Source organism: Sus scrofa, chromosome 14 (assembly GCF_000003025.6).
Source record: "Sus scrofa isolate TJ Tabasco breed Duroc chromosome 14, Sscrofa11.1, whole genome shotgun sequence".
NCBI classification, from domain to species: Eukaryota; Metazoa; Chordata; class Mammalia; order Artiodactyla; family Suidae; genus Sus; species Sus scrofa.
The window spans coordinates 102911744-102924220 of NC_010456.5; the positions used below are offsets into that span (position 1 = coordinate 102911744).

General features: G+C 42.0%; 1 protein-coding gene across 9 annotated transcripts in view; it reads left to right on the plus strand.

Annotated features, from left to right (window-relative positions):
* Positions 1-12477, plus strand: part of PCGF5 (polycomb group ring finger 5) — a 134723-nt gene that overhangs the window by 84604 nt on the left and 37642 nt on the right. For all 9 annotated transcript variants that reach the window (XR_002338662.1, XM_021073244.1, XM_021073247.1 and 6 more), the window contains exons 4-6: positions 7765-7820; positions 7927-7986; positions 10842-10990. Coding sequence is in view for 8 of the 9 variants with exons in the window: in XM_021073244.1 (XP_020928903.1) it covers positions 7765-7820; positions 7927-7986; positions 10842-10990 (265 nt within the window). In the remaining variant the exon portion in view is untranslated. The remainder of the gene's footprint in view (positions 1-7764; positions 7821-7926; positions 7987-10841; positions 10991-12477) is intronic.

The window sequence follows — 12477 nt, forward strand, 5'->3', positions numbered from 1 at the left end:
CTTACCCCACTGAGCCCCCAGGGAACTCCCATCATATATATTTTTTAAACTTTTTATTTGAAATTAATTTAAAACTTACAACAAGTTGCAAAAATAAAAGTAGTTCAGGAGTTCCTGCTGTGGTGCAGTGGGATCAGCGGTGTCTCTGAAGCACCAGAATGCAGGTTCGATCCCCAGCCGAGCACAGTAGGTTAAATGATCTGACATGGGCTGTAGCTGTGGTGTAGGTCCCAGCTGCAGCTCAGACCTGATCCCTGGCTGGGAACTCCACATGCTAGGGTGTGGAGAATAGAGGGTGGAGGGGGCCAAAAAAGAAGGAAAAAAAAAAAATAGTGCAGGGAACACTTGCACTTTTCACCTTAGCCGGATTACTCTCTTGCTAACATTTTTATCTCATTGTGTCATGTGCATGCATGATTGTTTGCTCTCTACTTTTTATGAACCACTTGAGAGTAAGTTACACACATCATGGCTCCTTATCCTAAATACTGTAGTGTGTATTTCATCCAACATATAACCACAGTACTGTTACATTGGTCTAACATTGTAATCTACCCCCCATTTCGTCAGTTTATCTAATGATATCCTTTATAGAGCCTTTTTCTCCTCCTATTCCACTAAAGCTATTACAAAGGAAGTTTATTTAAAGACATAAATTCAGAGAGATAATAAGAATAAGAACTTGAGTATTCTTGGGGCCCAGAATAACTCCTGGAACTTCATGAATTCTCAGTAAATACTTATGGAAAGCATAAGAAGGGATGGTAGCAGCGTGAACATGGAGAGCAGAGTGGTGGTGGTGATGGTGGAGCTGGCCTGAGTGTACTAGGAGGCTTTCTCTCCGTGGCCCTAACTGGGCCACGTGCCACCCTGGCTGGTGGTGTGAGGTTTTGAGCTGATTTATCTCTCAGGCTGGACACATTGCTGCCAGAACATGATCGTATTTTGTCAGCAGGATGTAAGGGAGAGTTAGCCTTCTACAGTAGGTCACAATCAACAACCTTCCCTCCTCGGTACCCTTTCTCAGGATGTGCTGTGAGAGGCAAGCATGTAGCATGGGGAGAGGTGAAAGAGTATGAAGCTGCACAGCAGGCGGGGAAAACAAGCAGCCTGTGTCAAGCTGTTCAGGGCTGTGGCCAGAGCCACGTGGGGCTGCTGAGCACTGCCGATATAGCTAGGACACCTGAAGAGTGGAGTTCTTAACTTTTTTTCCTTTTTTTTTTTTTTGGAGCTTTAGGGCTGTGCCCATGGCACATGGAGGTTCCGAGGCTAGGGGCTACAGCTGCTGGCCTACACCACAGCCACGGCAAGCAGGATCTGAGCCATGTCTGCAACCTATACCACAGCTCATGACAGTGCCAGATCCTTAACCCACTGAGCGAGGCCAGGAATCAAATCCACCTCCTCATGGATCCTAGCTGGGCTTATTAACAACTAAGCCATGAAGGGAACTCCTTGGAGTTCTTTTTTTTTTTTTTTTTTTTTTGTCTTTTTGCTATCTCTTTGGGCCGCTCCCGCGGCATGTGGAGTTCCCAGGCTAGGGGTCGAATCGGAGCTGGAGCGTCCGGCCTACGCCAGAGCCACAGCAACTCAGGATCCGAGCCGCGTCTGCAACCTACACCACAGCTCATGGCAACGCCATATCGTTAACCCTCTGAGCAAGGGCAGGGACCGAAACCCGCAACCTCATGGTTCCTAGTCAGATTCGTTAACCACTGCGCCACGACGGGAACTCCATCCTTGGAGTTCTTAATTTAAATTCAATAAAATGAAATACCTGTGATAGCGTAAATACTTTCCCATTAAATAGAAGCTATTATAAAGTAAATAAAAATGGCTAACTGAATATATTATTAAATATATTTTAATACATATTAAGATATTCTCATTTTTTATTTTTTGTCTTTTAAGGCTGCACCCACAGCATATGGAGGTTCCCAGGCTAAGGGTCTAATTGGAACTGTGGCCACCGGCCTATGCCACAGCCACAGCAGCACCAGATCCGAGCTGCATCTGCAATGTACACCACAGCTCACGGCAACGCCAGATCCTTAACCCACCGAGCAAGGTCAGGGATAGAACCTGCAACCTCATGGCTCTTAGTCAAATTTGTTTCCACCACGCCACTATGGGAACTCCTTTATTTTTTAATTTAAAATTTGTTTTTTGTCTTTAGATATTTTCAAAAGAACATGTAAAATACATTTGTTAATATACGTGCTAGAAAATTTTACATTAGATATTTGACTCTCTTCATATTTCTACTGGACATCACTGATACAGATGGTAGGAGGAGGGTGGAGAACTCTATGAGGAATCATTCATTGGGCAGATATTAAAGGGATGCCCGTTATGTCCAGGCACCATTCTAGGTGCTTGAGGCCCATTTGTGGGCAAAATAAAGATTTTTGTCTTTGAAGAATTAATATTTTTGTAGAGAGAGACAAGAAGCCATCTCACACATAACTTGTATGGTACATTAGGAAGTGAAAAGTGCAAAGGGAGGACAGGAGAAGGTGCTGTCAGGGGTGGGGAAGGACATCAGGAGTGTGAAAGGAGGACAGATGGCAGTTTTAACTAAAATGATGAGGATGGGCGTCATTGAAAAGGTGAGATCTGAGCACAGACTTGCTGTCTCCATGGGAATTAGCCATGCGTAATCTGGGGAATGCGAATGCTTGTTCCAGATCTAGGGAGCAGCCAGTGCAGCAGGCCTCAGTCGAGAGTCAGGAGGGCACCTGCAAATTGTCTGAGGAGCAGCATGGGGGCCGGGGCGGCTGGGCAGTGGGCCAGGAGTTCAGAGATCGTGGGAGTCCTGAGTGTTGTAGGCCACTGTCACGGTGTTCTCTCTTACTCTGAGTGACATGGGGAGCCACTGCAAGGTTTTGGTTAGAGGATTGGCATGGCCTGGCTTAGTTTAAAAGGGTCATTTTGATGACTGTGTTGAGTATACACAGCATGTAGCAAGGCAGGGTGGAAGCAGGGAGCACAGTTAGAAGGTAAGAGATGGGGGCAGTCAAGGGGGCAGGAGGTGGTCGTATCCTGGATACAGTATGAAGGCAGATCCAGCAAGATTTGCTGATGCACGGGAGTTGGGCGTGAGGTCAAGAGTAGAGTGTGACTAAGATTTCTGACCTGAGCAGCTGGAGGATGGAGTTGTGAGCAGAGATAAGGAAGACCAAGGATAGAGAGGTTTGGGGAATGGGTGGGTCAGGAGTTTGGATTTGGACTCCTTGAGTCTGTTAATCATTTCAGAGAAGAGGAAGTTGGCAGGTGAATAGACAAGTCTCTGACTGAGGGGAGAGGTCTGGCCGGAGTTAGGTATCTGGTGGTCTTCAGTGTGGAGATGGTATTTAAAACTGTGAGACCAGATGAGAGCCCTATGGGTGTGAGTGCAGAGGGGAGTGGAGGACCAAGGATTGACTCCTGGAGCAGTCCAGCAATGAGAGATCAGGGAGAGGAGGAGGAGGAACCAGCAAAGGAAGCCGACAAGGCACAGTCAGTGTGGGAGAAGGAAGATGCCAGGGCGTGTGGCTTGGAAGCCATACAGAGAAGAGGGAGGGGTCAGCTGTGTCTGATGTTGAAAGGTGAAGACTGAGGCTTGACAGTTGCATTTAGCAACATGGAGGTCATCAGCCTTGACAAGAGCACTTTCAGTAGAGCTGTGAGGATTGTTTTGGGAGGGAAAGGCAGGAAGAAGAATTAGAAACAGTGAGTATAAACACTCTTTCAAGTTTTGCCACAAATGGGAGCAAAGCATGGGGTGGTAGCTATTTGTGGGCATACAGTCAAGATGGTTTCTGTGTTTTTTTTTGGTCCTCTTTGCCATTTCTTGGGCCACTCCCACGGCATATGGAGGTTCCCAGGCTAGGGGTCTAATCGGAGCTGTAGCCACCGGCCTACGCCAGAGCCACAGCAACACGGGATCCAAGCTGCATCTGTGACCTACACCACAGCTCATGGCAACGCCGGATCCTTAACCCACTGAGCAAGGCCAGGGATCGAACCTGCAACCTCATGGTTCCTGGTCGGATTTGCTAACCACTGAGCCACGACGGGAACCCCTCTGTTTTGTTTTGATACGGGAGAAATAATGCTGTGTTTGGAGGGGATGATCCAGGAGAGCGCAAAAAGTTAATCCTAGGGGGGTTGGGGGCGGGGACGGTGCGGAAGCAGTTGTCCCTGGGTGGGCGAGAGGGAATGGAACCTCATAGTGGAAGAGAAGAGATTGGCTTCATATAGAAGCTTCGACAGGCTATCTGCAGCAGCAGGTAGGAGGGCAGAGTAAACAGGTGTGCAGATGCCATAGGCAAGCATGGTGGTCAGAGTGTGTGGAAGTATGTGTCTCACTGCGTGGGACTGTCAGCCAAGAGTAAGGATGGAAAAGGGGTTGTAGGGGCTTGAGGAGAGAAAAAAGCATGTTGTCCAGGAAGGTAAGAGGACGAATGGATTGGGCAAGTGTGGCACAATTCCTGGCGACCTTAAAGGCACACCTGGGTGGTAGTTACGAATTCAAAGAGGTGTGGTTGTGTTTTTTTTTTCCAGCCCACAGGTACAAGCTCAAGATAATGGAGAGGTGGATCTAACTAGTGTTACCAGATAACCTTGAGCAAGTGAGGGAGGGACAGGGGAGGCAAGTGTCTGCAAGCCTTAATGACTGACGGGAGTAAATCCTAAACTGGATGAGGAGGGCGGAGAGCACCTCTCACTGGCGATAGATGATGTCTAACAGGGACAGAAATGAAACTACTCGATCCCTGATCTGTTTGTACATAGTAAGAGGAAATTCTTTTAGACAATTTGGGAATGTAGAAAGTGAAGAAAAAGAAGCAATTGCTAACTCCAGGGAACAAAACGTTGAGTGAGGGTATATCTATAATCAGCGTACACTATGAATATTTCTAAATCATAATCATGTAAAAACACTGATTATTTAAAAGATGGCATCAAGTCTGTTGGGAAGATGAGAGTTTGGAAAACATATGTTGGAAGGACAGGGGCGTAGTAAGAGTGTGATGTCAGAGAGCTCGACCTTCATCTTCCTTAGGAGGAGGTGGGAAACAGCTAGACAGAAAAATATGGCTTTGTTTTTAATCTATTATATATATAGAAATATGGAAGTAAATACTAGAAGAAACAGGTTTGATTTAAGAGCACTGAATCCTAACTACTAGACCCCCAGGGACAGGGTGGATTTGAAAATGGTTGCCCCTGGGATTGTAAGAATTAGAAACAGGGAGAGTGGGGCATGAGAATGTTTTATTTTATTTTTTATTTATTTATTTATTTATTTATTTTGTCTTTTTGCCTTTTTCAGGGCCACTCCCGCGGTATATGGAGGTTCCCAGGCAAGGGGTCTAATTGGAGCTGTAGCTCCTGGCCACAGCCACAGCCACAGCCACACGGGATCCGAGCTGTGCCTGCGACCTACACCACAGCTCACAGCAACATTGGATCCTTAACCCACTGAGCAAGGCCAGGGATTGAACCCACAACCTCATGGTTCCTAGTCAGATTTCGTTAACCACCGAGCCATGACAGGAACTCCCGAGAATGTTGTATTTTAACGTAATGCTTGATTTGTAAATTATTTACATGGATTACATTGATAAAACAAGAAGAGAAATAATGCTTCTTTCAAATACTGCTACTCTTAAATAGTCTAGGAAAACTGTGAATGCATTAGTATGTAAGTCCTGAAGAACAAGATAAGGTTGGTTTGGTTGGAGAGGAGGAAAAGGAAAGGAGTATCTGAGCTGGGATGGAAAGCTTGAGGGAGAACACAGTTTGGAAAAGGCAAGGCGTTCTCAGCAGTAATTGAATAAGCCAGTTGGCTAGAGAAGAGTGACAGGCGAGTAGTACCAGTTACAGCTGGTAGGGTGGGCTCAAGTTGTATAAACACTCCAAGGCAGGTGGTGGGAAGAAATGAGCAGGCAGATAATGATCAAATTACTGCTTAAGGAAGATTCCTTATGAGCATGTCAAGGTGAAGGAAAGTATCTCTGTGCTGCTCCTCTGAATGGTGATTGAGAGAATGGAAGCGGGGGGTGGGGAGGGAAGCCTGGGTGGGAGAGGCATTGAGCAGGAGCTGTCTGGGGCTTGGCACGGGAAGGCGAGTGTGAAGCAAGAGAGAGACAGAGGTAGGTTAAGAATGTTTGCATTTTGAGCCTGTTTGGGAGTGATGTGGTATCATTTCTAAATTTAATTTTTAAAACTAACGGAGGTGCTCAGTTTTTTGTTGAAGGAGACTAGATGAGTCTTGACAGAGAGCGGTCAACATCTGTTGGAAATCCTGACCTTGAGCTCAGCAGAGAGATGGGGTGTGTGCGTTAGGGGTGTAGGTTATCTGTCTGTATATAGATTTTGAAGCCAGACAAGTGGATGAGATCCTCAAGGAAGGCAACCTGTAGAAAAAGGCCAGAGTTCAGAGAGCAGAGCAAAGAGGAATACGCAGATGGAGAGGCGGTTGGAAAAAGAAAGTTATTTAGGGACAGAAAGTCAATAGAGAAAAAGAAAACCAGGAGAGGAAATTTTCAAGGAGGCAGTGTCAGGCAGCACTGACAGACTGCTGCAGAGCAAGGTAGGAGAAAAATGACATGAAAAAGTCATTTTAAAATTTAAAATTTTAATTCTAAAAAATTTTAAAAATCTGTTCAGTTTGGAAGATATGGATAATTTGGGGAGTTCAGTCAAGTAAAAGAAGCAGAAATAGTGTCAGTTATGCTTTCAAATTGAAAGAAAATGTTGAGAAACTGCTAACAGTTGAAAAGACAGTAGGTTAAGCCAAGGTATGGGGGATTTTTCAGATGTGAGAAAAGTATACGTATTTTTAGTCAGAGAAGGTAATGCAGCTGAGCAGGGTGAAGGAGATAAGAGAAAAGGGTATTATAAGAGCAAGGCATGAGACCAAGAAATGAAAGCCATGAAAGGGAAGGGTTACACTCAGATGCAGCAGGAAAAGAAAGCAAGAAAAATGTTAAGGTAAATATTTACAGTTTTTTAATCTAGCAAGATAGAACAAATGGTTTAAATTTCTTGGAAGAGAGGAATGGAGGTTATTCCCAGCATAGGAAAGAGCCAGAGTTTGTGGTGGAGATTTTGAAAGTGGCTGTATCAGCTGTTGCTGCATAGTAAACCATACCCCTAAATTTCATGCTTAAAACAATAATAAAAGCATTTATCATTCCTCACAACTCTGTGTGGTTCACAGACTGGGTGGTTCTTCTGGTCTTGGCTCGGCTTACTCAGGTGATTGCAGTCAGCAGCTGGTCAGGCCCCAGCCCTGCTGACATGGGCCGGGTTCTGTCCTGTTGGGTTGGGCTGTCCGTGAACTAGTCTGAGATGGCCTTAGCTCCGCAGCTTGGCTCTCCTGGACACAGTGTCTCCTCCTCTGGACTTGTTCTCACGGTGGCAGGATTCTAAGGACAGCACGGCAAACAAAGCATGTGTTGAGCCCCATGAGGCTCAGGCTCAGAACGAGCAGTGTCACTTGTGTTATATTCTCTCCACCTAAGGACTCCACTCCTTAATCAAGGCAGCAATTTCAAAGTCCTGTAGAGAGAGCTGGGGACAAGCCTGTAATCTGGTCCACCCCTGGACAGACTGGAGGCTGCTGTGTCCACCTGCAGTGGAGTTGAGTGTGGTACTTGCTGACTGTGTATGTTCTGAATTTTATAAAGTGTGTGGGATACAGATCTTAAACTGTTTACATATTGGATTTTGTGTCTTCATTGTTAGCATATTGTCTTTTTTCCTCTCTGAAAGGTTGGATAACACGTTAGAGGAAATTATATTTAAGTTGGTCCCTGGACTACGAGAACGTAAGTTGCTCTTTGGGTTCTTGCAGATTTTTGTGTTTTGTATAATCACCATTTCTACTAAAGATTTCACAATTGTTTCCATTTATACCTTTTTCTTTTAAATTAGAAGAACTTGAGCGTGAATCTGAATTTTGGAAGAAGAATAAGCCTCAAGAAAATGGAGAAGGTGACTTTTTTTTTTTTTTAAACTTCTGTATCTAATAGAACTCTCTCAAGCTGGTCACTGCTTGGTAGCTGTGGTGAACTAACCACTGTCTTAAAGCTCAAATTTCTCCTATTTGATGTTCACATGTCTCTTTATTTACATTCTGAGCCTCTGATTATGAACCTTTTGTGTAAATCACAAGATTTTATATAAATGCGTCTAAGTCTGAAGTCAGTCCAGTTGAAGGTAATTGGAAATAGAGGAAATTGGACTTTGGGGAGAGAAAAAGGAGATAAAACAGAAAACTGGTCACTTTTCATAGCAGTATTTGCTGGAGAGCTAAGGGAAACTGAAGTAAGAACTAGTCCCATCCTGCAACAGTGAGGAGTTTGCTGTTTTGTGTATTATATTTTGTATGTTAAATAGGAGAGGGAACTGGGATATAGCTTGACAGCCAGGATGTTGCTATGCTCTGATAATCTAGAGTGAACTTTTCATAGGTGGATCTTGGATGATACAATTTATACATTCTGAGATTTGAAAAATATTTCTAGGCCCTCGTGGGAATTTTCCCTGTCACCTATGCTAAGTGTCCAAATTTCCCTTTCGCATCCCAGGAGCCTTAGCAGTCAGTAATTTTTAATAATAATTTAGGTCACAGACGTGGCTTGGTTCCCAAGTTGCTGTGGCTGCAGCGTAGGCCAGCAGCTGCAGCTCTGATTCGACCCCTAGCCCGGGAACTTCTATATGCTGTGGGTACAGCTCCAAAATAATAATCATAACAATAGTAATAGTAATAATTTAAACAAAATGGCAGACAATACTGGGCAGAGAAAAGGCTTTTAGTATCCCTTCCCATTGTTATTTAATATGAGATTTGTTTCAAGATGGCCTGATGACCATTGAAATCTTTGAAGGATGGATGTGTATTTTTATAGGCTCACTTGTGAGCTCAGTCTTTAGCCCTGGATTTCCCATAAGATCCTAGGATTATCATTATGTATCATTAAAATGGCTTTGTCTTTTCATGTGTAATGTGGGGATCAGAGTTTTACTAGTTCTACTTATCTGTGCAGGGCTGGCCTCCTATAGCAGGGGAGGTTGAGAATAATTTTGAATGACTGGAATAAGATAGCAGAGGATTATTTTTGATCTATGACATCAAAATAGGCAAAAAAAAAAAAAAAAAAAACAAGCCTGGAAAAAAAAATGACTTAAGTAAAGGGTTGTTTTACCCAAGTATAAATTGCAGTTTAGACAGTAGTGCTATAGTAAAAATAGAGGTAAAATTGACTGAATGTTCCAGTTTCTGATACCTTTTCCAGAAACCAGGAGTCCAGGGATTGGTATCAGAAACTGTGTGGTCAGGTTAGTCCTGACTTTTTGTGTCATACAGAGTAACTAGTAAAGGATTACAACCTACTGTGTGTTTATCTTCCTTTTCTCATATTTCTCCCTTTCTAAAGTATTTTATCATTTTTGGTCTTTAGTTTGGGTGGAGAATTTGGACTTTTTCTTGGAGCTTGAGTTTGATTCATAAGAGGTAGCTCCTGTCTATGTGGGTTCCATATAAAAAGGCAAAATAAAGAACCCCCTTGCTCTGTATGATACACCCTGTAATGCTTTAGCTACAGCCATCAAAGGGGAGGTAACTGGCCTCTTACCCCCCTCGCTGGGCTTTTCTGTACTCTGATGCTTGGATGGCTAGTTCTTTCAAGTTTTCAGCTTAGAGACATTTTATCTGGAAATCTTCCCTGAATCTCTGCTTCAGCCCAGAGTTTGTGTTCATTACTTCTGATGCGCATGCCACCTGTTCTGTTTTACTTCTTCCATCAAAGCCCCTATCGACTTCGCCATCTGTCTCTTTCCTTTCCTTGCCCATATCTCCTTCTATACCCTGACACGATCAGGATGAGGACGGTAACACTCCAGTTTCAATATTGTTCCCTCAGGCTTAGCACAATGCATGTTTAACAAAGTAAGCTATTCAATAAATGAGCCAGAAACTATAGTTGCATTACATTTAGGCTGCTGGACTCTCAGAGGTTAAATACTTTTGTTTATGATATAAAATATGCTATTCAGATTTCTTTGATAGCATTTTAATATGTTATATGGCTATGCATGTGGTAAAAAAGTTAATTCATTCTACTCATTATTTCATTAGCCAATTTTATATCTAATAATTTAATATTCTGAGAACTTAACGTTTTAGTTTTAAAAAGTACTTGGTTTTAAGTTTGAATATGTATATAGAATTTGGAAGTATTTTTTTCTATCCTGTCAGTTTTTAAGTGGTCTAATCACTAATGGCAGTCATTTTTGTGACCAAAATAAAGCTAGTCCTAAATCTTTCTTTTTTTCTTTTTTCTTTTCTTTTTTTTTTTAAGGGCCTCACAGGCAGCATATGGAAGTTCTCAGGCTACAGGTCGAATTGGAGCTGCAGCTGCCAGCCTACACCACAGCTACAGCAATACCACATCCGAGCTGTGTCTGCACCTACACCATAGATCATGACAACACTGGTTCCTAACCCACTGAGCGAGGCTGGGATCAAACCCCCATCCTCATGGATATGAGTCCAGTTTGTTACCACTAAGTCATGATGGAAAATCCCTGAATCTTTCATTTGGATATTGCAGTGAGCCTAGAAGTCATAAGATGTGGTAATAAGTCACTCATGGTTTTTTAAAAAAATTTCCACTGTTGAATTGGTTGAAACATTTTAAATGTACTAAAATTTACAGTTATTCTTCATCAGAAAGTTAGGAAATGTTTTAAAAAGTTGATTTTTGTTTTCATGATTAGTATGTTGTTGCCTAACTATAAAGTCAACTTCAAGTTATATCTAACTTAGGTTTATTTAAATTATACAGATGATACTTCAAAAGTTGACAAACCTAAAGTAGATGAAGAAGGTGATGAAAATCAAGATGATAAAGACTATCACAGAAGTGACCCACAGATTGCTATATGTCTAGATTGTTTAAGAAATAATGGACAATCGGGGGACAATGTAGTAAAGGTGAGTGGACAAATACGGTTGTTTTTTTCATAAGCAATGTATAGTAAACATTTGATAATTTGTTGATGATTTTTCCTTATGTTTCAGAATGTTTGTTTTCAAAGTTTTTTTATCAACATAAACAAATAGAATGTCATTCTCTACACAGTCCCTTACCTGCCAATAGCCAAGTAGTTGCTTCCTTCAGGCTTCTGATTGCTAACCCTTACTACTGAAACGTCCTGGGTCAATGCCACCACCTAGTGGCCAATGCAGAGAATCACTCCTGTATTTGTGTTTCTACCACCTCCTTTTATACTTTTGTTGGGAGTTCATATACACTGTTTTTCCTTTTTTTAAGCATGGTCACCAACATAGACTCATTTCATGTCATGTCCTTTGCTTTATCCTCTTCTAATTTTCTCTTTTATTTCCTTATCTGTAACTCAAAAGCTATGTCATGGCTAATATATCTTGTAATTAGTTTTGAAGTAAAATTGAATGTCGTAAAGTACCTGCGAACTTTTCCTTTACTTCCTCTGTGTGATCTGTAGGCCAGTGGGTTGAATTTTTTCCTGATACATTTAATGACATGTTCCTGTTAGGAAGTTGAAAACAGATAATTATTTTTTTAACTCGAAGTTTCCCAGCATTTTGCAAAAAGAAATATGTATTAGTATAGTGATTCACTGAATATTTATCCACTATGTGGATATTAGTTATTGAAGATGTAAATAAGGTTTTTTTCACTCAGTGATCTTTGTTTAGGTCTCACACATACAGACAGACTGTTACAATACAATAAGATAATTGATTTAATTAAGAGAGGTTGGTTGGACAAGGCATTGCAATAGACTATAGCAATCTTCAGAGAAGTGGCCACTTCACCTATTTATCCTTCCAGGCTTTTCTTGGTTTATTTTGTGCTCTGGTGCAAAACCCTTTCCTTTTTGTAAGTCTTTTCATCAGAGTTTTCAATAACCTTGCATTTCTTTCTTATCCCCAGTCATTTCTGTAATCCTCTTTTTGGGAGGTTCTTCTTAATAGAGATTATGATCATCTTTTAGCTAATACATGAGTTGTTTTGTAGTGAAAATTAAGTCAGCAGAAAGGTGGAATATCTTTTCATAAATGAATGTGAAATCTACTTCTCTGTAGGATTTCTAGTTTGAAAGTTATAAAGCACTGAATTGTTGCAATTCACCTGAAAAATTAACTGTCCCCTACTTTGATACTCTATTTGGCATCTTTGACACTTCGCCATTCCAGTTGACCTTTTATCTGTTCATCTTTATAGACTTTTCTTCATCCTTGTGCCTTCAGTCTTAAAACAACTTTTATAGTTTACATGACTCATCCTGTGCTACCCTGATTCCCACCTTTCTCTCTGGCCATTCCTATACTGTCTCCACTTCTACCTGTGTTTTGCTTGATCTTTGTGAAGATAGCCTAACACCTTGTCCTTTACTTGGTTATCTTTTCTCTGTATTCATCCTAGGAGGTCACTT